The 27,183-nt window shown below is 41.0% G+C and overlaps 1 protein-coding gene across 1 annotated transcript in view; it reads right to left on the reverse strand.

Annotated features, from left to right (window-relative positions):
• LOC146614542 (sodium-coupled neutral amino acid symporter 2-like) overlaps positions 1-27,183 on the reverse strand; it is a 60,476-nt gene continuing 33,293 nt past the window's right edge. The window contains exons 6-8 of the mRNA XM_085376558.1: positions 843-978; positions 648-745; positions 1-296 (exon numbers count right to left, since the gene is read on the reverse strand). Coding sequence (XP_085232684.1) covers positions 135-296; positions 648-745; positions 843-978 — 396 coding nt within the window. The 3' untranslated portion in view covers positions 1-134. The remainder of the gene's footprint in view (positions 297-647; positions 746-842; positions 979-27,183) is intronic.

The raw sequence follows: 27,183 nt of genomic DNA on the forward strand, positions 1-27,183 counted from the left end.
TTTTTTTTTTTGCATGTTTAACAGGTATCACGGCATGTGGTCAAAATTCAAAGTATTCTCCCATAAAGAAAAAATTTCAAGTTTCCCACAACCCCTGAGTGGGGGAAGTGGAACCGGGAGGCTCGCAGGCCTTCTCAAAGCAGTAGTGTTGTCGCTGCGCAGACCTTCAGCAGGTTATAAAGACTAAATACAGTTTCAGGAGAGACCTCGCTTGTGGCGTTCTTGATCCAGTCCAGAATGATGAGGATCATGCTGCTGGACATGACCGTGATACAGATGAGGAGGAAGAGGCATGCCTAGAGAGCAAAATAAGATCACAGTTAGCTAATGTGTTCATTCACACCAAGTTAAATGAAACCTTTCACAGTTTAAGACGTGTAATTTGTTGTCTTTGGTTCAGTATAAAGCTAATTATCTTACTTTAGCTTAGCAATGCAGAAGATATAGTATTAGTTTGTTGCACTGTACTGTTTTGTAATTAAAAACATGATAATTAATGAAAAAACAATAAAACATAAGATTGTTTGCTTAATATGAAGTTAAACTAAAGGGCTAATTACTGCAGCTACAACCGTGTCGAATCCTTGGCAAGGAAACAAATAAGTGTAAAGTTCAAAAACGGTTCATTTCATCGAACTCCATCTTACCCCGATCTTTTGCCCAGACTTCATGGACTCTTTCTTGACCAGTCTGATGTAGAAAGCTGAAGGCAGGATGAAGATGAGCATGGCAGCAGCAGAAATGTCTGACATTGTAAAGACATTTGGCATTTTAGTCACAATCCTTTCTTTTACTGTTGCTCTTTAAGATGTTATTACAATATCTTGCATGCAGACATATACCTATAAGTCTAAAGATGGTGGGAACGAAAATAACCAGGGCATTTGTGCCAGCCAGCAAGAACACAGTGATGGTAGTGTGACGAACCCAGCTGAATCCCTTAGAAGGGCACAGGAGGTGGTTGACAGTGGTACGAATCTGCACAATGAGAAAGACACAGGGAGGTTATTCCACACGACCTATTATTTGTAGTAATTCATATTTTACAGTCCCTAACATTTTTTTCAAACTTACAGGGAAGAACAACATTTTTTCGTTACATGTATATTTAAGCAAAAGAGGTTTGCTTCCACACACACCACCTAAATTCTCTGGTGGCTTCTATGTTGTTTTAGGAGTATTTAAGTGGGTCAAACTAATATCATTTTGCAATGTCGACTCATCCCGACTACAAACTGGCAGGGTCGTTGAACTCTTCGTGAAGTTAACAACCATCTCTTTAGTCTTCTGAACATTTAGAGACAGGTTATTATTCTGACACCAGTCCACCAGGTCTTGTACCTCCTCTCTGTTTTCAGACTCACCGTTGCTGGAGATGAGACACACCACTGTTGTGTCATCTGCAAACTTGATGATGTGATTTGAGAATTACTGTGCAATACAGTCATGTGTTAGCAGGGTGAACAGCAGTGGACTAAGCACACAGCCCTGCGGCGAACCTGTACTCAGTCTGAGGACTTTGGAAGTATTATTTCCTATGAAGACAGACTGGGGCCTGTCAGTTAGGAAGTCCAAGATCCAATTGCAGAGAGTGATATCTATTGTCAGTAGGTCCAACTTCTTTACAAGCTTCTGGAGAATGACTGTGTTGAATGCTGAACTGAAGTCAATAAACAGCATTCTGACAAAAGTGTCCTTTTTGTCGAGGTGGGAGAGAGAAAGGTGAAGAGGAGACAAGATGGCATCATCTGTGGAGTGGTTTGGGCGGTAAGCAAACTGTAGCGGGTCCAGATTCTTTGGAAGCTGAGTTTTCATGTGCCCTCAATAGCAGCCTCTCAAAGCACTTTGTGATGATGGGTGTAAGTTCCACTGGTCAGTAGTGATTGAGGCAGATCACAGTGGACTTCTTTGGCCCTGGGATGAATGTTGTGGTTTTGAGGCATGCAGGTACCAGAGCTGAGCTCAGTGATGTATTCAAGATGTCCGTGAAGATGCCTGTGAGCTGGTCAGCACGCTCCCAAAGCACCTGGTCAGTTATGTTGTCAGGTCCAGAAGCCTTTCATGGTTTTACTCTGCAAAGAAGCATTCAGTTTCTCTGGCAAAGAGGGATCACTGCTGCATGCCGGAGGTGTTGGCTTGTAGCACATGATTGTTTGAACGCCCTACCACATGCGCCGAGTGTCCTTTGAACCTGTGAAGTGTGTGTTGATTTTTTCTGCATACTCTCGCTTTGCCTGGTCTGCTCTGGCTGTAGTGTAAGCTTCCCTATTGTTGGACTTAAAGGCAGAGTCTTTGATTTTCATCAGGCTATGTAGCTTTGCAGAAAACCAGGGTTTATGGTTTGCACGTTTGATGACGATCTTGGAGACAGTGACATGCTCTATGCACTTCCTGATGTAGCTGGTCACTGAAGTTGTGTACTCCTCAGTTCAATTCAATTCAATTCAATTTTATTTATATAGCACCAAATCACAACAACAGTCGCCTCAAGGCGCTTTATATTGCACAGTAGATCGTACAATAATAGATACAGAGAAAAACCCAACAATCATATGACCCCCTATGAGCAAGCACTTTGGAGACAGTAGGAAGGAAAAACTCCCTTTTAACAGGAAGAAACCTCTGGCAGAACCAGGCTCAGGGAGGGGCGGGGCCATCTGCTGCGACTGGTTGGGGTGAGAGAATGAAAGACATGAGACTAATAACAGATATGATTCAATGCAGAGAGGTCTAGTAACACATAGTGAGTGAGAAAGGTGAGGAAAGAAAGGGAGGATTCAGGGTCACCTGGTCCAGCCCTAACTATATGCTTTAGCAAAAAGGAAAGTTTTAAGCCTAATCTTAAAAGTAGAGATGGTGTCTGTCTCCTGAATCCAAACTGGAAGCTGGTTCCACAGAAGAGGGGCCTGAAAACTGAAGGCTCTGCCTCCCATTCTACTTTTAAATACTCTAAGAACAACAAGTAGGCCTGCAGAGCGAGAGCGAAGTGCTCTAATAGGGTGATATGGTACTACAAGGTCATTAAGATAAGATGGGGCCTGATTATTTAAGATCTTGTATCTGAGGAGCAAGATTTTGAATTCAATTCTGGATTTAACAGGAAGCCAATGAAGGGAAGCCAAAACAGGAGAAATATGCTCTCTCTTTCTAGTCCCTGTCAGCATTCTTGCTGCAGCATTTTGGATTAGCTGAAGGCTTTTCAGCGGGTTTTTAGGACATCCTGATAATAATGAATTACAGTAGTCCAGCCTGGAAGTAATAAATGCATGAACTAGTTTTTCAGCGTCACTCTGAGACAGGATATTTCTAATTTTAGAGATTTTGCACAAATGGAAGAAATCAGTCTTACATACTTGTTTAATATGTGCGTTGAAGGACTTGTCTTGGTCAAAAATGACTCCATGTTTCCTCACAGCGTTACTGGAGGCCAAGGTAATGCCATCCAGAGTAAGAATCTGGTTAGATACCATATTTCTAAGATTTTCAGGGCCGAGTCCAATAACCTCAGTTTTATTTGAATTAAGAAGCAGAAAGTTAGCGGCCATCCAGGTCTTTATGTCTTTAAGACATTCCTGCAGTTTAACTAATTGGTGTGTGTGATTTGGCTTCATGGACAGATAGAGTTGGGTGTCATCTGCATAGCAGTGAAAATGTATGCTATGTCTTCTGATGATACTGCCAAGGGGAAGCATGTATAATGTAAACAGAATTGGTCCTAGCACTGAACCCTGTGGAACTCCATAATTAACCTTGGTGTGTGTCAATGGAAAATTGTACTTAGTAGTCATTATAAGCTTTTAATGATATAAGTTTGCATATGATAGAATACTGCATTATGACCTTTTAGATGTGTTAGACTGTTGTTCACTACAAAAACTTGTTCTGTTCTCTTTCTTAGTTTCTTCCCACAGCGATAATAAGAGCTGAACCACTCTTGTCTCCACTCCCTTCTGAGTCCCACAAAACACACACACACACACACACACACACACACACACACACACACACACACACACACACACCTGCATATGCACTAACATTCCTCTGTCTATGAACAGATGTATTCACTATTGTATTACTTTTTGTATATAAATAAAGACCAGAGTGGTAACAAAGCGCACTTCACAGGGCCCCCACTCTGATGTGAGCGCTCTGTGACCGCCCTTGCAACGTGTGTGTCTCCACTCTCTGACTCTCAGCTGAAGAAGTGTCATTTAGAATAAATCTCTTGACATTTATTTTGGTCCTTCGTAGCCGGGGCAGAAACATCAGAACTGTTATCTGTGACTCTGTTCCAGGATCCAGCACTGATTCCTGACGCCGTGGGAAGCCAGCACCGAAGTCTGTGCACAGCCCTCTTAGACGAGGACGAAAGCCCTGGGATGTGAATTCAGGTCCGGGCCGGTGTTTATAGTCTGGTCCACGGCGGTGGGATTCAGTCTGATGATCCGAAACACCACTGAGACGTCTGAGGGTGAGAAAACACTATTTTGGTCTAACCCGCCGTAAGGGTTTAAAGAAACGCGTAAAATAGGTTTAAGTTCACCAAAAGGACCTAAGTGTAGGCTGGTTTTAGAGGTAGCCGAAATTACTTCGTGACCAAATAGGTTTAAGTTAAATAAGCGCGCAAATGTCTATATGTGTGTATGTGTCTGGAAGTAAGTTGATTTTACAGCACAATACGCTGCTGAACTACTTCCATTTTTTGTTTTCTTTGCTGAGGCTCACGTACTGGTGACAAAGGAGAACGGTTGAGTTTCATCTCATAAAACTGATAGCGCTTCACCTTTAGGGTGAAGTCGAAGGCCGTATCAGTAAACCACTCTGAAGTCAAGTGTGCCAGTGACGGCCCAGCAAAATCTATGAAAATGGAGAATAAACAAGAAAAATTAACACTTGATTAGAAATGTTTAGAAAAACAACAAGCTGGAGCAGGAATAATCCAAAAGAAAGGGACTGTAAGACAGAGAACGCCCGACACGGAATGATTAGCTGCAACCACTGTGGCTGCCACCACCCAGACAGATGAAAGGGAGAGACAGACAAAAAAGTAAAAGCATTAAAAAAACGTAAGGAAGAGTATAGACTTTTCCAAGCATGAGAAATCAAAACTGAAGGGAGAACTGAAAATTAGAGATCAAAGTAGAGATCACAAAAACAGGATTGTATTATCAGCCGACTGAAGTTTAAAAAGGGTTGGAAACAGACCCGACTGAATAAATATAAATACAAGAGGAATAAAGTAAAATAAACAAAAGGCTAAATTACATTAGAGCTTATCTTTAATGTATTCAAACTAATAATAGCAAGGATAACAACCTGTAAACTGGTGTTAACAATGAAACATAGTTAGGATGAAGACCATGCCCAGAATGAATAGAATGAAAGAAAGCAGATAATTCACACAAACACATATTAAATGAAATAGAGAGATGCATAAAGTATATTAAGGTTGTGTCATTGTTCAGCCAAGGAAAGTGTGTGAAAAGGAAAATGTCTCCAGCTTGGGAAAGGGTGAAACTGCAGATCACCCACAGCCATTGGTGGATGCAAAATAAAATATAAATAAAATATTGTAATATACTATTGCTGTTATATGAAAAGATAATAGCATTAATAATGAAATAATATTAATATGATGTGAGGTGGATAATTGTTAAAAGTAGTCTGCATCAAGCTTAAGGTTTGCTCAAATTCAGTACAATGACATATGAGATGACGGTAATACAGAAAATATCTAAACTAATTAAGTGCATAGAGGCACTTGACCTGCTTGAAAACCTGTCATCCAAGATGAGACATTGCTGAAATATAGAGCACACCTATACTAACAACTAATAAGCTAAACCCTGTATGCAACAGCTAAAGCTACAAAATTGAGAAGCTGAATTAAATATGTGGTCACTGCTAAGCTGATGAGCAAGTAACACGTTTTTTAGAGCAGGAGCTGCATGCTATTAAACTCAAACATGCAGCTGTCTGTGAGCTCAGTTTTTCCCCTCATACTTCTGATTTGTTTTTGGCAGCATCCTTTATTTGCATCCTGACTCATGTGTGTAAAGCGTTCATGCCATCAGCAATTTGTTTTTGTTTTTTTGTTTGTTTGTTTTGTTGGATTGAAAAATAAGTAAATTTGTGATCACACTCGTGGATCACAGTGACATATAATGATTAGGCATATGATTTACTATTGCAGATGTAATAAGTTTATTCTAAAGTTCAAGGAGGACAAACAAGAACAGCATTTCCAGTTGTGTCTTGGCTGTTGTTCTCTGTGTAGTGTGCTGAGTTTAGTTTTTTTTTTTTTTTTTTTGAAATGTTGAAATGTGAGGAGTACTGTGACTTCTGAAGTGGCTCTCCCCATGCGACCTTGATGATGATAAGTTCAGAGCCAGCTGGGAGATGGGTTGTCTGCTTTGCTTTAGGTGATAAGGCAGAAAAGTTCAAACTTAGTTTCTTGTCTCGAAAGAAAAAACAAAAAAAACAAAAGGAGGTTTTATGTTTCTCTGCCAAGAACAACTACAATTTCATTTTCTGTTTTTGAGAAAGGAGAATTTAAATAATAATAATAATAATAATAATAATAATAATAAAACAAAGACTGATGTTTTGTTTAAGTGGTGAAGAAAGCTAATACTGCAAAATACCGTCTAGTGCATGATCTGCGAGCAATAAATGAAATCACTGAAATGATGCCACCAGAATTAGCAAATCCCCACACTATACTGAATCAAGTCACTCCAAAAGAACAATGGTTCTCAGTGATAGACTTATCAAATGCCTTGAGGCGACTTTTTTTGTGATTTGGCGCCATATAAATAAAATTGAATTGAATTGAATTGCCTTTCCACCCCGACCCACAACACCTGTTTGGCTTCACTTTTGAGGGGCAGAGACAGTTTCTACTCTACGTAGATGACATTTTAGTGACTGGCCACACAGAGGAAGGGTGTAAGCAAAATACTATGGCTATGTTACGTCACTTGGCTGAGTTAGGGCCACAAGGTATCTTTAAATAAACTCTAATTATGGAGACCCGAAGGCACATACCTAGGGCACACCCTCTCAGGTGAAGGCAGAAAGCTACTAAACAAAAGAAAAGAAGCTATACAAAATGCGCCACAGCCACAAACCAAGCATTCACATTCTTTCTAACTGTCAGTAAGCCTGAGTTATGACCTTGGCTCCCTGTTTTTCTGCTTCCAACAAAAGGTGGGTGTTGTTGCGAAATCAGTTTTACCCCGGTTCTTTTATTCGTCAAAACTTCCAGAGACGGCACCGGAACTCAGTCATTTCACAAAACCTTTATTCATCTTTATTCATCTTCATTTAAGCATGCACTTCTAGAAGGGAAGACGAGGCCGGTGTGTCCCTCTGCAAAAAATCTTCACCCCTTTGTTCGTTACAGCCAGCTTTATAGAGGCGTCCCCATCATAAAACCCCCACGGCGTGCTGCAAACTCTGTCTGTGTCTATGTGCACGAGCACATGAATGCCTACATGTGCGCGTTCCCGCGTGTCTATGGCTACGTTCACACTGCAGGTCTTGATGCTCAATTCCGATTTTTTGATCAAATCCGATTTTTTTGTCTGCTCGTTCACACTACAAATAAAATGCGACAGCAAACGCTCTCTAGTGTGAACCCTCAAAGCGGCCCGCATGCGCAAAAGAAGACGTCACACACAACGCGCTCTGTTTAGACCCAGAGCAAACAATATTGTTTGACTGATGGCCATTAATATAAAGACTTCGGACTTTACGTTTCTCAATTTTTGCTTTAAGTTATTTACATAATAATGTAGATAACCTAATAATGATCCTTATTGCTGTTTTAGAGGAGCGGTGTGTTAAGGTTCAAAATATTGGGGATGGAGACAAGAGAAAAAACCACAATAACAACACTGGTCCGGCCGGGTTGAGTCAAACGATGATTTTAATGAACACACGCGTGGGAGATGGACACTGATGCAGACAGCCTCAAAATCTCAAAATGGTGGAGCATTGCTCAAACTTTTATAGCCTCTGGTGCCTCCACCTTATCATAAAAAGCCTAAACATTCACATGCTCTCTCTCACACAGCGCCTGAGCTACGACCTTGGCTCCCTGTTTATCTGCTCCTGCTGAAATGGGGCAGAAAACTCCAGCACACTCTGTTCTCTTCTACTCAGACAAATTAGACAATAACCTTCTGCGAACAGTATTTCTTATAACTCAGCAATATAATGCATCATAAAACAATATCATTCATTCACAACAAGTCAGCAATTTAATGTAATGCAAATCAGTTTAACTAATGTAATAGTTATCAGCTTCTTCTAATTCAGGAGAATAATGCAAACTAAAACTACATAATAATTCACAATCTTTAATTCGGGGTATAACATGGCATAAAATAATATTATAATCTAACAATTCCCCCTGATGAGGTCATTAGAATAATGACCTCACCAACACCCTTCAATTCAGTGTGGCCGGGTTCATCTCTTCTCACTCCTGAGGTCCTTTGTCCCCCTGAGGGGCGAACCATATGTGGGATGACCTCTGTGTTTGCGCAATTCAGATGCAAGAAAAACTATGATTCCAACAGTAGCAGGTCCAGATGACACTCTCCTTGTCTCCCACTGCTTTCAGCCTTTATTCTATTGCTGCAGCTACCAGTGTCGTCCAGTTGGGTGATCCTCTGCTCTTAATTCTTCAACCTTAGGGGTTAGACAACCCTTCAGTCGTAACACAGATCAGGGGATTATTCTGCCCCGATTTCAAACAACGATCTGTGTATTCTCCAGAAAAAGGAACAGGAAGGTGTCCCCTTTTTGCCCAAAAGCCTCTCGAACTTCGTTGGTCTGGTGTTCCCGGATTTCCGCCAACCCCTTCATGGTTATTGCTGTGTTTATGGGATCCATCCTTTTGTGGTGACTAGCTGGAGCCCAAACGCCATGACCCTTGGACCCAGTTGATGTCTCGGCAGTCACTGTGTCTGACTCTGCTACGGAGGATCCTCGCATCTCTGTGACCTCGTCTGGTGTCTGTTCCTTTCTCTGTAAGAGACAGAAAACCAAAACACCCCTCTTCCTAACCCTAATAATCTAATGTTGTTATCTACTGACCTTCTAGTGATTCAGAATTGGTCTAAACATTCAGAATGTCCCAGGGACTTATTCTAATCATATCTTATGTGTGTGTAAGCGTGTTTGCATTTAGCCCTCTGCACTCAAGGCATTTCCTACACTTTATCAGTCCGGACAGTCACGCCGAACGAAGCTTCTGACCTTCAAAAGGCCGAGTGCCAACTCGTTATAAGCACATTTGCAAGGTGTGTCTGAAAATTATTGAAACCCCTCTTTTTAACAAAAGACAAAAAATTAACAAATCTTCTAAACGCTATTCAGTTCATTTCAATGAGTAATGATTAAACATGAAAGTGATAGTTTATGCTTTTTCACTGATTCTCTAAAAGGTCCGTCTTCTCGGACCGCTATTAGCTTAAGCTTTACCATACCTAAGGTATTAAAGACACAAATGAAGTTATAAAATGTTCAAATAATCCTTGTTTGATGTTAAAGCTCAACCTTCCCCCCCTTTTTTGACACATTCCAATGTGTCAAATCAACGGAGCTAGAACATTCAAAAAAAAAAAGTTAGGCAGCTACAAAGTTTCCCAGACTCTTAAGGTGATCCGCGTGTAACGTTCTGACTCAGGTATTTAATATTTTAATAAATCTCGTTTAATTAACTGCCACTATTTAAACTAACTTTAAAGACATAATTGAAGAAAAGATCACAAAGAATAACATGATATCAGTGTTTTGTAAGCGCGTGCGGCCCTCCATGCTCGAAGCCTTTTCCCTCAATAGATCAGTCAGACATTCGCGCTGACTGTAGCTTTTAACCCTTATTAACTTGAGCACAACTCTACAATGAGCAACAAGTTGCAATATGTATAAAATGATCATGGTTACACCTGCAATGAAAAATTATATCATTATCCTAACACCTGTAAATAGAAGATTCATCAGAAGTTATAACAATCACAGGAACACAGATGTTAGTATAAGGTCAAAAGCTTCAATAAATGATCATCGATGCAATGCTTGTTGCATGATTCTCATACAATAATAATGCTGACATTGAAAATAACAGTATAACACCCCCTTTTGTCCCGTTTCACTTGACACCTAAACGTTTATAAATGCCTCTTTAATTCTTGATTTTATTTCCCCCTTTTCTCCCCTTACTGACCACAGCAGGGGGATCTTAGTTTTGAATCAGCCATGAATCCAGCTCACCTGATTCATCAGTGAGCTCCACCATCACTGGCGTCTGACAGGGTGGTGCTGCATACTCTTCCTTTAATGTCACTATTTTCAACCTGTTAATTAGAGTGTTTAAACCTGAAGTCGACTACGTCCACAACAAGTCAATACAGCTGTAAATGTGGCTAATTATCAATCTATTACCAATCAATAACAACAGATAACTTCTATTTTATGCATGCTTTTAATCAACCACTCACCCAGAGGATCTCCAATCCCAGGAAATGCCTTCTCCTCCTTTAATGAGTCTGTCCTCCTTCCATGCCCTGGTAACCGGTCCATCCAGAGCCATATGATCTCAAATATACATACAACAAGCCAAACCACACCTTGGTCACACCAACCCCTTTCCACCCCCAAGATGTCCAATGCCATCCTAGTATGGACTGTCAAAAGTGGCTTTAACGCTGACTGTCCTGACAATCCATCTCATACTTTTCCTGGTCAGATTTGCCAATCTCTGCACCAGGGTTTTAAACGTTTCGCCATTTTCATTAGGTTTTATTTTTTATTTAGTTTCGACTCCAGATTTTCAATTTTTTGCCAGTTGTAATTAGTTTTTACCAATTCTTTGCTAGTTTAGTCTAGTTTTTATTTTCTGAAAATCCTTAGTTTCAATTTAGTTTTATTTGTGTTTTGCAAAAGTTAAGTGTAACAAAATCTCAGTTCCATCATATCAATCATGCTCTTCTGGTTATCCTTGGGTGTTGAGACTAATAACTATTAACTCTTGCCGCACCGTGTGGTCCTAATTTTGGTTAAAGTTAATTGATAACCTTTTGAAGGCGATTGTTTCACACCTTTATTTAGATGTCCCAGTCCTGTTATCTCGGGATACATCACGCTGCCTTATCTGGGGTTAGCTGTTTTCTTGGGATGCGAGTTAAGTGGGTGAGCTCTAAAAAGAGGGGGAGTGTGCTCCCCCTGATGAGGTCTTCTAGGTAAGCTAGGTTAACCTTCTTGTGTGAGCTTTTCAAGTGCACTTTTAAGGTTTGTGGGATTTTTTGTTTTATAAATGTCCCTCAAGACCCCCTGATGGCCCAGTAATTCATTTTTGCGCACTGTAGTACACATTTAGTTTTTTGCTTGTAGCTCTCATACTCTACTTGCCACTCCTCTAAGTCCTGATGTTTCTTAGAGAGGACAACAGAACCTTTAAAATTATATCCCATGTGTGGGGGTGTGGCCTTGCCAATTGTTTTTCCCACCTTTTCAAAATGGCTGGCGTGCCCACAAGCACATTTTATGGAAGAAAGAAAGGTAAGCTTGATATTTACAATTAAAATGTTTTGTTAAACTCAGATTTTTATTTTATTCAAAAAATAAACATCTAGTAAATAATTTCAGGGGTCTTTAAGAATTAGGCTCATTTACTTTCACAGGGAACATGACTAATTTATTAATGTGTGCTCTACACATTGGGACTTTATATTTATATTTATTTCACTTTTTCCTAATACCCAACTTTTGACCAAGGCGGAGAGAATTCTTAACACAATTATTAAGGGAGATTCAAACATAGATTTTTCAAAATATGAGAGGGTCAGGACCCACTAGAAGCCACACAAAGATTATCGAGATGCAGTGGCAGATGTAATAGAGAAAGACACAGGGCCACCTGAAATCTGTCATCCTATCTGGTGCAAAACCAACATGTAGTAGAATCTGGAATTTTGATTTTGAGTTAAAAATAAAATATGGGTAAAATGCAGAAATCTTTTCCAGTAAAGTAAAAGATAAGAGTCGCAATTATAGTTGAATCCATAACACCTAATTGTTTCTACGAGATCACGTCGTTGCTGAGAGTTATCAGTGATCTCAATGTGTGAAAAGAACTCACAGTATCTGGGGTTTAAGCTCCTCTTAGCTGAGAACCCTGGGGCAAACATGTGAACAAAACCTGAATAATACCAGTAATAAAGACTTCTCTCCAAAGATCAATAAAGGGAAGCCCCAATCTGATGAGAGTCTAGCAAAATATAGTTCACTCAACTTGCCTGAAATGGTTAGCAGTCCAAGGCATTTCAGTTGTAGAATGATTGGGTGCAACAATGAAACAGATGTGAGATGAGGGAAGTGCCAAATGTTCCTTTGTGTCTCCAAATAAAATCAGTACTTCCTCAGATTTCCTAAATAAATTGACTTTTGTGAAGTAGAAAGTTCAGTGCCATCACTTATTCCTGAACCAATAGTTTACAGCTAGTGAAGTGTCAGTGACTTCTGGGTTGGTCCCTGATCTTCATCTTATGAGATTGTTATTTTAATAACACTTGATTTATTTAAAAGAAAAAAAAAAGAAAAAACGAAAACATTTCTCCCTGTTTTTTCTTCTCTGGGTCTCAGGAGGACATTATGTCCCTCTCCACTACAAGACTCTTGTCATGTCTACAAAACAGTCATATTAAAATCATCCTCAATTCTATTCTGGCGCTGTCTCCCGACTTTTCCTGACCTGATTCTGCGCGTGGACGGAGCAGCAACACAGACGACTCGACTAACGTACTACCTTAATTTCACTACAGCAGGGCACGCACACATCAATGCAACCAAACACATTTTGCTATAAATCTAGTTAATTTTAGTTAGTTTTGTGAACATTCAGTACAGTTTTAGTTAGTATTTCTTTTGTTTTGATTTTATTACCGTTAACGCAAATTTTTCCACTTCTACTTTTCGTTATTTCATTTGTTGTCTTTAATAATAATAATCTCCTCTGCACCCTTGAATAAACACCATTAACATGATCAACCTTTTGCTGCTTGTTATTTCACCATCTTATTGAATCAAATACTTCATGCTTATGTGGTTTACGACATTATATTTATCTAAATCTCCACTTTGTGTCTAAATGTTTGAAGAATTTTTGAGGGTCAAATTTTGAGAATTTGACCCTAAGTGAAAGTTATGGCGTTATCACCCCCTTTGGGGATTACCTTTTTCCAGTTTTGATGATATTCCTCCCCGTTCTTTATTTATTTATTTTTTTGCAAGTACCCCTCCTCGGTGGCGAGAAACTGTTGGTGTGATCCAGCGGGTGCTGTAAAAACAAAAGCTCAGGACAGAACAGTCACCAGTCATGTACTTCATTCAAAATTAACAAATATCAAGCTTCATATTGATCCTCTGAGTGTAATGGTACATTCTAATTTGCACTTCTCAAACCTAAAAACAATATTTTCTTTATTTTACTCTTGTTCTTGTGCAGCACCACCCCTCAGCACATGCCCCTGTTATTTTATCTTACTTTTAAATTGTTGACTACTTCAAGAGAGCGCCCAAAAGACGGGGACCAGTGTTTATCCTTACATATCTCCATTTTGAGTGTGGCTGTCTATCATTCCCCTCTTTTTCATAGACCTCGGTGGAGGGCTTTTTGTTTGTTTTTTCTTTATACAATTAATTGACTCTTTACAGTGACCCACTATGGTTAATAATAACATGCTCAGTCATGAGTGGAATCAAACCTTTTCTTCACTTTAGCATTTAATATTCCCAACAATATAATGTGATACCTTAATTAAAACACAGCTACTAAAACACACTTTTCTTAATGCAAACATCAGTAACTCAAAATTAGCAACCAAAGGGTTCAGTCTGCAGTTCACACTGCTGTGAAGCTACAGCTCTTTAGTCTCTGTCATTCTTCTGTTCTTGCAGACAAAACAAAGCAAAACAAAACATCCACCCTTCTTTTACAGGCTGGGTGAATTGTCTGTGGACATTCAATAATCCTAAAGTCAGCACCGTTTTTGTCTCAGTATCAAGTCAGTTAAACTTTTAGTCGTCAGTCCATGACTTTTAGTCGTCAGTCATATGCATACATCCACACACATTCATACCAGAAGTTGCTGATAATGGAGTCTCACGCGCAGCCTATTCGAGGCTCCATCACCAGCAAGATGACGTCATCATTTTAAAGGAAACAGCTCCTTGTTTGTTTTTCCTTCTTTGGACTGGATTGACTCGCTGCAATCCTTTTAGGCTTCAGGATCAGTGTCCCATATAAGTGAATTTTCTCCCAAGCTCATTATAATCATGGAGAAAAAATACTTTGCGACTGCTTTCAATAAGAATATTTTATAGCGCTTTAAAGTTCAATCTCTCAGGCCTGGATTAAAGAGCTGATTTGTTAAATCAGGAACTCACAAAATACCAAAATATCACCACCGGTGGATCACACCTCTCAGATGTTCTTATCTCAGTGCACTGTAACAAAAGCAAAAACAAACGTAAACAATAAAACACTCATATAATAACAGATACTGGGGCCCATTGCAAACATGTCCAAAGTTCAAACCATCTTTCTCTCTCTTAGAGAAAGAGAACAATCCAAACCTCACTGATAGAATCAACCTAGTGTCAAACAAAACCCAAAAATCAACCAAAACTTCACACACTGTATTGTGTAGGCCTACAGGCACCGTAACTCCTTTTTTTTCACTGACAAAGACATGTTGGATTGACTTGATTCAATAGTAGACACTGGTTACACACAAATGTTTTGCTTTGGCGGAAACTTAAACAACTGAGTCAAATCAACACAACCTTTTGATATTCTCTCCGAAATAAAACTCACATCATTCACTCATCATTTTCACTCTGTACCACTGCTCCTTATCAGGCTGTGTGAAGCACAGTACACAATTCAGTGGAGGCCTCAAGCCATAAACAGACATCACGCACAGACATTGTTTTCACAACCAAACTACTTTAAACCTTGTCCCCTAAATCTACACAGATGCCCTCTGTGTGGCATGAAATGCATTTAACCAATAAACAATCAATGGCTTCTTATTGTTGTCACCGACTCCATATTCGGATGTTTGTGTGCAGCATTTGTTAGTAAAGCATTCTTCATTGCATCAGCGTGTGTGTGTATCACTCTTTATTGCACAAGCTTGTAGATGTGTGTGTGTGTGGATCACTTTTCAGTGAAGTGAATCAGCATATTGATTTTTTGCAGGTGTGTGTGTCATTTCTCACTCAATCAACGAGTGCATATGTTCGTATGTGTTTCTCTTCATTCTGAGTCAGTGCATGTAGATGTGTGTGTTTGTGTGGGTGTCTGTGTTCATCACTTTCCTGTTCTGGTGTTCTGGGTAAACCACGGCCTGAAGTGTGCCCTGGGGTCCTGCCCTCCTCCTTTTCAGTCCGTTTGCATCCGTTGGTGCTGCTGCTCAAAGTTCTGTCCATACTGGTTCTGGCCCCAATTGAGGCAGTGCTTTTCTCCAGTATCCTGCATCTTCTCCTTATTCCACTCCTCCTTAGCTTGACCCTTTTGCTTCTGTAGCTCCTTCAGGGTTTTATTCTGCAGCTCAATCGTCTGGATGTCAGTGTCAAGCTCCAGTCTACGCTGCTGCTCCAGCTCTTCCTGTTTCTCCCAGCCAAGTCAAGATTTTGTTCAGGTCAAAGTTCAGCTGCTGTCACTGCTTCTCGTTCTGCTTTGTTCTCATCTCCTTGCTGAGGTCCTGAGGCTGATTTCAAGTCGTGTGTCTGGGACTCCAAGTCTGATGGGTTCGATAATCAGCCAGCTCCTCCTGAGCCATGCTCAGTTTTCTGCTCTGATGCCTTGAGCTCTTACTGAGGGGCAGAAACCTCACAATCTTTTCCGTCCACTTCAGATTGAAGTACATCGATGTTTTCCTTGCTTTGCTCCACGTCCTTTTGCGGCTCTGCTGTTCGGCTCTTCTCAGAGGTCAGCTCCTGGCCGAGCCCCGACACCTGTGCCTTCAGCTTATTTTCTCCTGGTGTTTTGTCCATTCTGAGGTGCCTCCTGACCTCAGTTACTCCTCCTGTTTCTGGCACGCCCTTTTTGCTGTCCGATGGTCATTGTTGGTCCGTCACTGTCCTGCACAGTTTTAATGCAGAGTTGTTAAGGTCAGCATGGTTTTGCTCGGCCTCACTTTTCATCTGGGCTTAATGGGCGTCTCGTCACAGCTCTGTCAGCTGAAGCTGTCTTTTTCCATATGGCAAGAATGTAAAGAGTGTGTGAGAGGGGTGTGTCCAATCAGGCACAATGCTGGTGGCTTTGCGAGTGCCTCGTTTTCCAAATCCAGATGTTTATTTGTCACGTACACAGCAACAGAGAGAACAGTCTGTTGTTGGGATGGCTGAGGTCCTTCACGATCTTCCTGGTCTTGGTCCAGCACCGCCTGCTGTAGATTGCGTGCAGGTCAGGGTGCTCGGAGCGGATGGTGCGCTCAGCTGATTGCACAACCCTCTGTAGAGCTTGTCTGTCCGGCATGGTGCTGTTCCCGAACCTGACAGTGATATAGCTGCTCAGGATGCTCTCAATAGTTCCTTTATATAAGGTGGTCAGAATCGGTGGTGGGAGCCGGGCCTTTCTCAGTCTTCTCAGAAAGAAAAGACGCTGACAGAAATCTCCCCGTGTAGTGAAACGGGCCTTGGATTACCGCTCTCCGTCTCTGCTGCATGAGATCATTTTCCTGCAGCACTGTTGACATTTTCAAGTTGTTGTTGCGGGTTCAGCTGCTTTAGCATTTGGTCAGGGTCACATCAAAGATGGTAGAGGAGAGAGCAAAGATGGTAGAGGGGAGAGCAGGAGTCCAGGGTCAGCCTCGGCTTTTCCGGGCCGACAAAGCAGCCTGTAATCAAGCATAAAGAGAAAAAACAAAACAAAACAAAACAAAAACAAACGAACAGGAAAATGATGTTGTATTGGCTGTGTTATTCAGAGGGGGAGAAACAACGGGACCAGGCCCTGTGTCAGCCTTCTCTCCCCCTTTTTTTGTTTTTTCTCTCCATATAATCCACTCATGGCCCACTAAGCTGACAGGACAACACAGGTACATGTTAAAATTCTTAAGATCATGTTTAAAAGCACAAAAATTGGAATTTGCTTTCATTTAGCAATCACTTGTATTAATCAATCAACAGAAAACATGTCACAATTTGACTTTTATTAACCACTAAATTTGTCGTGTTATCACTGGTTGTGATTTTTTTTTTTTTTTTTTTTTTTGAAGTTAAGTTGTTGTCCTGCAACCCAGAGGGTTTATTTGTTAGTAGTGGATAAACTTTATTATTTAACGGCGGGTATATGTTAAGTTTCACTGCTTTAAACTTGCTGGAAAATCTTCACGTGTTCATGGGTGTAAGCTGTTTCTTCATTGCGTGTATGTGTGTTTGTAGATGGGCTAATTTAACGTTTTTTCTCAAACGAGGCATTTCTCTAACATGTGCCTCTCTCTCACATTTCTCTGCTTGTGTGTGTTTTTGTTTCACCTTCTTGTTGTGATGCTCCAGGCGCCTTCCCAACCTCCACAAGTCTGTTGGCCGCAATTTTATGTGTAAAAACTTCTCTTAACTTCTCCTTTAATTCTCTGCTAGCTGCTGTCTTTTCCACAGCTGCTGATCCTTGCTGAATTTGGTTTCCATTACTATAATTTGCTTCGGCCGCTGTGCTTGTGGGGGCAGTTGGTCCAGCCCCGTAGCCACCTGTATCAACACACTGAGAGATTTATTTAATATCATTTTCATCACTGTTAAATAGACCAGCAGGCAAGACGCCCACCTTTGCACTGCAGACTACATGCCAGTCTCCCAACACACTCCTCTCTGAGTTTCCGCTTTAAAATCCAACATCATTCACACCCTAGTCATTCAACACCTTATTTGTAGTATCATAATCAGCAAAATCAGCGTTTTACTTACAGGCATGTATCATTGTTTGCAAATCAAAATTATAAAACTCAAAAACACGCTAAACAGCAACAAAAGTCCTCTGTGCGCGTCACCGCTCATTTGCATGTTCACACACCGTCTAAAAATAGCTCGCAGCGCTGCAGTGCGCTGTCGTCACACACAGGGTCACACAAAGCTCAGACAAAACTCTTTTATTTTATATTACAAAGACGTCTTATATTTACAATCACTGACAGGCCTGACAGATTCAGCACCTAACAAATTTCGACAAATTTAAGTTAACGGGTCCAACCGAAGAAAGCTTCACTTTTTTGTAATCAATTAACCAGTATCTGTTTCCTCCAGAACAGCCTATGGCCTGATTTCTAAAGAACCTAAACAATTTCGACAAATTTATCATAACGGGTCCAACCGAAGAAAGTTAACTTTTTTGTAATCAATTAACCAGTATCTGTTTCCTCCAGAACAGCCTATGGCCTGATTTCTAAAGTCCCTAACTCAATTTAACTTTGTCCAAACAAGCACATGACACCGTTTTAAACGATGAGGAGACTCGGTAACTCCTAGCTTATTTCAGGATGCCCTGTACCCCACAGATAAGCCAAACTGAACTAACCCTGTTCGCCGACAGGTCAAAGCCGCGCGTCCACGACCAGGAGGGGGCATAACCCCCGGGCTATGTGCTTCTTAGCATCTTCCAGTGCCGTCCTATAATAATTTTCACCTAACCGATTTTTGACAAATTTTACCATGCCAATTAAACAGTATCTGTTACCTCCAGAACAGTTTCTGACCTAATTTGTAAAACTATTAACCAGTCTCTGTTTCCTCCAGAACAGTTTCTGTCCTAATTTCCCTACCAAACTACCTGAGCCTTCAGCTCAATATCCAGGGACTCAAACCCAACATTATATCTGTTACCTCCAGAACAGTTTCATATTTCTTCAACTTCATTAAACATTCTTAAACAACTTTAACTGCATAACACACGGTGATTCTCATCAAAATCAAAACAGACACTCTACCAGTAATTTCAGTGAGTAGACTTTAATTTAGTCATATCCAATTTGGCACACTTTGGAAATAATTCAACAGGTAGTGCCTTACCTTTAGATAAGCCGGCTTTTGTCCACTCACATCAGACCACTGGCTCGTGCCTGTCCGTTCGACAACCTCGGACCGTCCAAACTTTTAAATTCCACCCCAATACCACAGGACGAGCCCCCAAGCTGTTAAGGTTCAAAATATTGGGGATGGAGACAAGAGAAAAAACCACAATAACAACACTGGTCCGGCCGGGTTGAGTCAAACGATGATTTTAATGAACACACGCGTGGGAGATGGACACTGATGCAGACAGCCTCAAAATCTCAAAATGGTGGAGCATTGCTCAAACTTTTATAGCCTCTGGTGCCTCCACCTTATCATAAAAAGCCTAAACATTCACATGCTCTCTCTCACACAGCGCCTGAGCTACGACCTTGGCTCCCTGTTTATCTGCTCCTGCTGAAATGGGGCAGAAAACTCCAGCACACTCTGTTCTCTTCTACTCAGACAAATTAGACAATAACCTTCTGCGAACAGTATTTCTTATAACTCAGCAATATAATGCATCATAAAACAATATCATTCATTCACAACAAGTCAGCAATTTAATGTAATGCAAATCAGTTTAACTAATGTAATAGTTATCAGCTTCTTCTAATTCAGGAGAATAATGCAAACTAAAACTACATAATAATTCACAATCTTTAATTCGGGGTATAACATGGCATAAAATAATATTAGAATCTAACAGGTGCTTCAAAGGATAGTTGCAGATTTCTGTCAGAATCTGCAGATTATACAGTACAAAAAATGTTCACGTTTCTCCAACATTGTCTTCCCAACAGTTTCACTGACATCTACACGGGATGGCCAGGAAGCGTTCGCGATGTCTTCTCCAGCGCTGATAATTGGCGTCTGTCTTGTGTCAGTGATGTAAAAGATGGATTTAATGCGACTTGACCGTTCAAACAGCAGTCGCTTTCTAAAACATCGGATATGTATCGGATTCAGTACCACATACGAAAGTGACCCAGATCGGATTTGAAAATATCGGATTTGTGCCGTTCACACTGTCATAGTATGATCGGATATGGGTCGCATAGGGTCAAAAAAATCGGATTTGATGCGCTTTCGCCTGCAGTGTGAACGTAGCCTATGTGAGTGCTCGTGTGTGACTGTGTACGCATACCTGTGTGTATGTGTGTGCACATGAGTCAGTGTGCGTGTGGATGTGTGTGCGTGACAGTTAAAACACTGTGGGTGTAGGTGACTCCCTAGGTCATAAAACCCATCTCCCTTCCAGACCACAGTTATCCATTTACAAATGTTGAGACCCCCACCCAAACATTCTCTGGGGAATTTCCACTCAGCATTAACTCCTCTCTGTTTTACTTTCACAGTTCAAGTGGGGGAGGGGTCTCCTACAATCTACTCCTAAGTTCACGACACAGTGAGGCCTTTATTATATCGGGGGCAGTGTCTCTAGTGTTCTACATTCTATGTTAACACATTTCTAAACTCTAAAATCAGCTAAACACTCCTACAGTGTGAAGCTCCCGTGCAATGTGCTCTGTTGTCTCTACTATCAAAAAAAAAAGGCCCTGACTCTCTGAACACAATATTCTCTTCATAACTCAGCAGTATGAAATGTCATGAAACAGTGTAACTCACTCACAGTAAGTCAGCAGTATAGGATAATAGAAACCTATCTAATAAATCTAATGATTTTCATATTCTTTTAACTCAGAAGTATGATGCAAACTAAAACTATGTACTGATTACACAAGAAGTATGATGTGGCCTACAGCAGTATCAGTAGGGGAGACCGGGGATAGTTGTAACATTTTTGACATTTCTGTCTGTAAATTGGAGCTCTTTTAAGGTAGTGGATTCAAAATGTAATGCAAAGTATTTACATGTCTCAGCTATTAAATAGTGCAGCTATTTTCTCTGCAGCACAATTACCCATTGCATGGTATGGCCTCAAACACAAAGAGTGAAATGTTACAATTAACCCCATAGTCTGGGTTAGTTGTAACATATCCTGGGGTGAAATGTAACACAATGAAATAAGGGTACTAACAAAACATTTACATGTAATCTTTGTTTATTCAACACATGAATGCACTTACAGCCATTTATGTAGCTGTGTGTGTGTGTGACAGAATGCAGACATCTAGCTTTTGAACATATTCCAACCCCCCAAAAAAGACAAGTTATGGAATTTTCTGCAACTGAATATTTAATTAATTTTGGTTGGTCTTCCTTGAGTTTGGCCTCATTGGCTCAGTGGGCATTATAACCCACAACTCTTGCACCAATTTTGAACATAACAATGAAGCTGAAAAAATGTAGTTGTTCACCAGCATCGCAATTCCATTACTTTTTATCATGGCTTACCTTGGTGAGGTTTGCAAAGTGCTTCAGAAAGATGAGGAAATCTGTTTCTTGCACCCATCCTGATTTATTTCCACTACCAGTACTTTCTACTGGTCCATCTCTGACACAGTGGTCTGCATAATGTATGTGTGGGAACACAAACAGTGGAGGAATTGTGTTGCCAATGGCATTAACCGCATATACAAAAGCAACCAGTGAACCTCTCTCGCTGATGTCGCTGCCCCAACTTGTTTAATATAAGTTAAAGTAATAGTGTGGTAAGTTGTAACATCTGCATTATTGTTACAACTAACCCAGACTGTTGCTGTTACAACTGACCCAGACTCCTATAGCCATGAACTAGCTAACATTACAGCCAATGGCTAAAACATTAGCACTAAAGACTTACACAGAATATATCCCCATAGACATACAAATAACATAATTTAAGTTTGATGAGTTTAACTGCAAAGCAGATAATGCTATTACAAATTGAAATAAAGTAGAAAAACTTACTTTTTGGCATACAAATTACTTTTTTTCATGTTAAATTGTCTGTGTTTGGCAAAATGTGCTGATTTTTCACATGTGATAGCAGAACTGAGTTGGGCATGCACAGGATGAGTCACATCATTTGAAACTTAGCCCTGATTGGAGAAATTGGAAGTGTTACAACTGACCCACGTTACAACTATCCCCGGTCTCCCCTACTCATTTTGATTACAGGTATAATGTAATATATAACAGCATAATAATCTCTCAACTGCTACAAGCACATTTGCCTTTCTTAGCACACGCAAGAGCACTATACAGATGTGCCTATATCTCTCATTGGTGTTAAAGCAGGGAAAACTTAAAAGAGTTTTGTTATCAAATGCTGAATTTATCCACTGCTGACATTTAACTCTTCAGCAGGACAATAGGTGAAACGTTTGCAAAAAAATAAATAAATAAATAAAATAAAGACACAGAGAGTGTCTGGTATGACCAAGCAGTAATCAGACAATAAATTTAGTTGGTAATACAATAAAGTGTGAGATGCTTTCTGTTTGATTGATGCAACACAAGTAATTTACTGTATGAAGGAAATTCTTTTTTGTGATAATATTTTGAACGTGCATTTCTGTTGACCTATCAATTTAGCGCATTATGAGCTGATATGCAAATTAGTTAATTGATACTAGATTTGAAAAAATGACTGGATTATAAAATAAGTGAATAAAATGTAACAGAGGGTTGAAATTAGTTTCTTATTTCTAGTGTGTGGAGGAAAGTTTTATCATGGCACACATGTGTCTACATGGGAGGAAACTCCTTATGTGATGCGACATTTAGCAATTTGCAAATGTGCAGCACATCAGAAGGGAAACAATTTTGCTGACAAAGCTGCAAAAGCAGCAGCTATAGCAACCACAGTCTTATTAACAACTCATGAAAATGTCTGTGAAGGTTCTCAGTCATCCAGGTCATCATAGTCAAAGGAGCTTGCAAAGAAAAGCGTCTGGACTTCTTTAAGTTACTTGAAGACGTTTCACCTCTCATCCGAGAAGGTGAAACGTGGGCAGAGGCGGTGGTTTACGACACCAACTCTCTGCCATCTATAATCCAGTTTTGAGTTCCCTCCCCAGACGCCTTAACGCCCACTCACATCCTGGGCCATCTGACCTCAGGAATTCGTATGATGAGGTGGGGCCAGGTTTCACAATGAACTCACCCGAAACTCTGGCTGATTGGGACCCACACCCAGTTTCACACCTTGGCTCAGGCGATTAGAGGATCATCAGGGGGTCCTTTTGTCCCTCTGTGGGGGGTTACTCCCACTAGGTTTATATCTGGGACTCTCCACCATTTGACCTTAGAACTGAAGAAACTTCTCGGATGAGAGGTGAAACGTCTCAAGTAACTTAAAGAAGTCCAGACGCTTTTCTTTGCAAGCTCCTTTGACAACTCATGAAAATCACACCATTCCACTATCTGTATTGCAGAGCGAACAAAAAGCAGCATCACCAAGAGAACAGAAGCAATGGCTAAAACACGGAGCAGTACTAGACACTGATAACTAGGGATGGGTACCGGTGTCCGGTGCCATGATGGCACCGGTTCTGACATAAACGGTAGTAACCAGACCGAAAAGCAGCGCACATTTCGGTGCTTTATTTCGGTGCTTTTTTTTCCTGAGCTGTGATACACTTCTAGCCAATCATTTTATGTTTCCGAGGATAGTAGGCGGGGCCAGGTACGTACGTTCTGTTAGAGCAGAGCTACAGATTAAAAATGCCCAAGGCGAAGCGGTCAAAAGTCTGGCTGTACTTCACAGCAAAATATGCAAACTCAGCAGCCTGCAACAAGTGCTTTAAGCTGATACTGTGATACTGTCAAAGGAGGTAACACCAAGAATCCGATTAAACAGCTGGCGACGCATAGCGTTTTTTTTAAAAGCCGAGAAATGCGCCGTATTTGATAGCTTGCTGCGAGACCTCACACCGTGCACGTCGGGTGGGTTGCCAGTTATCGGACCCGGAGCAACATCCCCCAAAAACCCGAAGAATAGAGTCCTGGCCCCTAGCCCTGCCAGTGTAGCAGAAATGATGAGGATATTGATGCAGCAGCAGCCGTTCTTCTCTGCGTGAGTAGCTTAATGTTGTTCGTGTGTAATTTACGTTGAGTAGGCTAACCACGTTATTACATTAATGCAGGTAAGGTGAACTAGCAAACATCATCATAGCTACATGCGGCTGTCCTCTTGTTTGATGGCAGATACTCCCTTCACCCTGCCAAAAAGGCTAAAATGACCAAAGAAAAAGTGGAAAACAGCTAAACATGAGAGGTTTTTGGACAAAGTTTGTGTTTTTTCCATTGATTAAGCACTGCTTCCAGCCAAGAGTGATACCATATATGCCACATAGCTGCAGAAAAGGCACACATTGTTATCTTTTTACAAAAAAAACCAGCTGAACATGAGAGGTTTTTGGACAAAGTTTGTGTTCTCCATTCTTTAAGCACCGGTTCGAGCACCATTTAAGCACCGGCACCGTTTCAAAAGTACCGATTTGGCACCGGTATCGGATAAAACCTAAACGATACCCATCCCTACTGATAACATAATGAAAATAACAGGAAAACCCATTCTTCCAAATCATTACACAAAACAGCTGCTCTAGTGAGCCATGGTTTTGAGCCATGGCTCATCAGGAGGGATAATCTGAGGGATGCCAACAATTCTACACTATAAATTTTGAAACTTCAGCAAAAGAATATGTGAGAACATGTATGACCTGCCAAAAACACAATACCCAAGGTAACTTAAGACCAAAAAGAGGACATTTTCCTACACCACCTCACCCATTTCATACAATTCACATGGACTTCATTGAATTGAATGAGTGTCAGGGCTCAAAATACGCTCTAGTAATTATAGATGTTTTCTCAAAATGGCCAGAAATCTACCCAGTGAAAAAACAGACTATGCAACCATTTCATTCCAACATATGGAATTCCTACTCTGATAAGATCAGATAATGGAACCCATTTTGTAAATGACGTGATCAGCAAAGTATCTGAAGCACAAGGTTTCAGTATAAAACACCATTGTGCCTACCATCCACGAGTGCAGGATTAGTGGAGAGAACAAATGGCACTATAAAACAAAGGCTCAGGAAAACAATGGAAGAAACTGGCAGACCATGGCCAGAATGTGTAGGCCTAGTCAAAATGTGGATGAGAATAACACAAGGAAATAACAAACTGTTCCCATTTGAAATTATACATGGGCGACCTTTTTCACTACCAGTTACTAGCGAGCCACTAGATAAATCAATCTGTGAAACCACTCTGGCAGATTGGATAACTCAATTGTTGACAAACAGAGAAGTTGTTTTGAACAATAAACTGCTGCAAGATTCTTCTTCTATTTCCTGCAGGTTGAAGCCAGGTGATTGGATCCGTGTCCGAGTACTCCAAAGGAAAAATTGGAGCTCACCACAGTGGGAGGGTCCATACCAAGTGCTTCTGACCACTCCAACTACCTGCAAAATAGCGGAGAGACCCTCCTGGATACATCAGAGCCACTTCAACCAAGTAGTAGGGTGTGACGGACCTGTACGCAGCCATGGGAAGGTGGACCCTCTTGTTTACCTTGACTACGATGCTCACCCTTACAGGACCCCAGCTGATGCCGACAACAGCTGAACCACGAGGCAGACAGAGAAGATGGAGCATGACAACTCCCACCTAAGAGACATGACACAAGACCACATTCACCCTTGGATGAACAATGCCTGGTACTGATACATCCACGACAGGACCAGGGCAGAATCAGAAAATACAGACTGTTATGTCTGCTCTTATATGCCCAGCACGTCGACACACCCCACACTATATGGCAAATACATGAACAAGACTCAAGCCAAGTGTGCCGCTAGCTTCGCTGGCATTGGATTCCAACACAGCCAAATCATCATTGAAGAGACAAACCCATCTACCTTTTACACTCTTCACGTCAACCTTCTAGGAGGGTTACAACACAACAAAATCAGCGTTGAAGACGTTGTACTTGATAAAGGAGCATGTAATCAACTTTTCTGGATCAACTTCAATGTGACAAACCGGAATACATCCATCCATTTCCCAGTGTTCTTGGGCCCAACTCCAGGGAAGAACCACTCCACGTGCTATAAACAAAACAAAGGTAACAGGCCGCTTGGAAACACCACCAACTGCAACCGGACCGCTGGAGCAGGAGAAGGTGACCCTGTGAACACGACTGGACCATCTAATGGCACATACTGGGTGCAAGGAATGGCCTGGCTATGTGGACAACGGGCATATTTCATACTGAACAGCATGTTCTAATCGCTCTAATAGGATATTATGGTCAACAGTATCGAATGCTGCACTGAGGTCTAGCAGGACAAGCACAGAGATGAGTCCACTGTCAGAGGCCATAAGAAGATCATTTGTTACCTTCACTAAAGCTGTTTCTGTGCTGTGATGAGCTCTGAAACCTGACTGAAGATGATCTGTTAGCTGTTTGACAAATATTTCAAGGATTTTTGATATGAAAGGAAGGTTGGAGATTGGCCTATAATTAGCTAAGACTGCTGGGTCTAGAGATGGCTTTTTAAGTAAAGGTTTAACTACAGCCAGCTTGAAGGCCTGTGGTACATAGCCGATTATTAGAGATAGGTTGATCATATTTAAGATTGAAGCATTAATTAACGGCAGGACTTCTTTGAGCAGTTTTGTAGGAATGGGGTCTAAAAGACACGTTGATGGTTTGGAAAGAAATTATTTGGACAAGCTGGAGGGACTGAGACTGATGGAAAAGAAAACAAATTACATTTTAAGTGTGTGTGTGTGTTTGTTTTAGAATGTTTAAGTATGTTATGAAAGTAATATTATAATATTATAAAATATAAAGAGGTGCCGACAGCAGGCTTAAAACAATGACCACCATCATAGTCAGCTACGCCTCAGAAAGGTTCGGCCTGATCGAGAAGTGTAACAACAAGACCCCTTACACCATGAACCGCAGGGCCATGAAGATTCATCAACTACGCCAGGAGCTTAGGAGCCTTAAGAAGCAGTTCAAGAACGCTGATGCGGAGGAGAAGCAAGCTTTAGAGGAGCTGCATAACATCTTGCGGAAGAAGCTGATTACCCTCCGTAGAGCAGAATGGCACAGGAGGCGAGGAAGAGAGAGAGCCAGGAAACGTGCAGCTTTCATTGCTGATCCCTTTCGATTTTCCAAACAATTGCTTGGGGTCAAGCGAAGCGGGC

Source organism: Diplotaxodon limnothrissa, linkage group LG17 (assembly GCF_057381915.1).
Source record: "Diplotaxodon limnothrissa isolate DT_005_m linkage group LG17, D_limnothrissa_male_GT1.1, whole genome shotgun sequence".
In the NCBI taxonomy this organism is placed as follows: Eukaryota; Metazoa; Chordata; class Actinopteri; order Cichliformes; family Cichlidae; genus Diplotaxodon; species Diplotaxodon limnothrissa.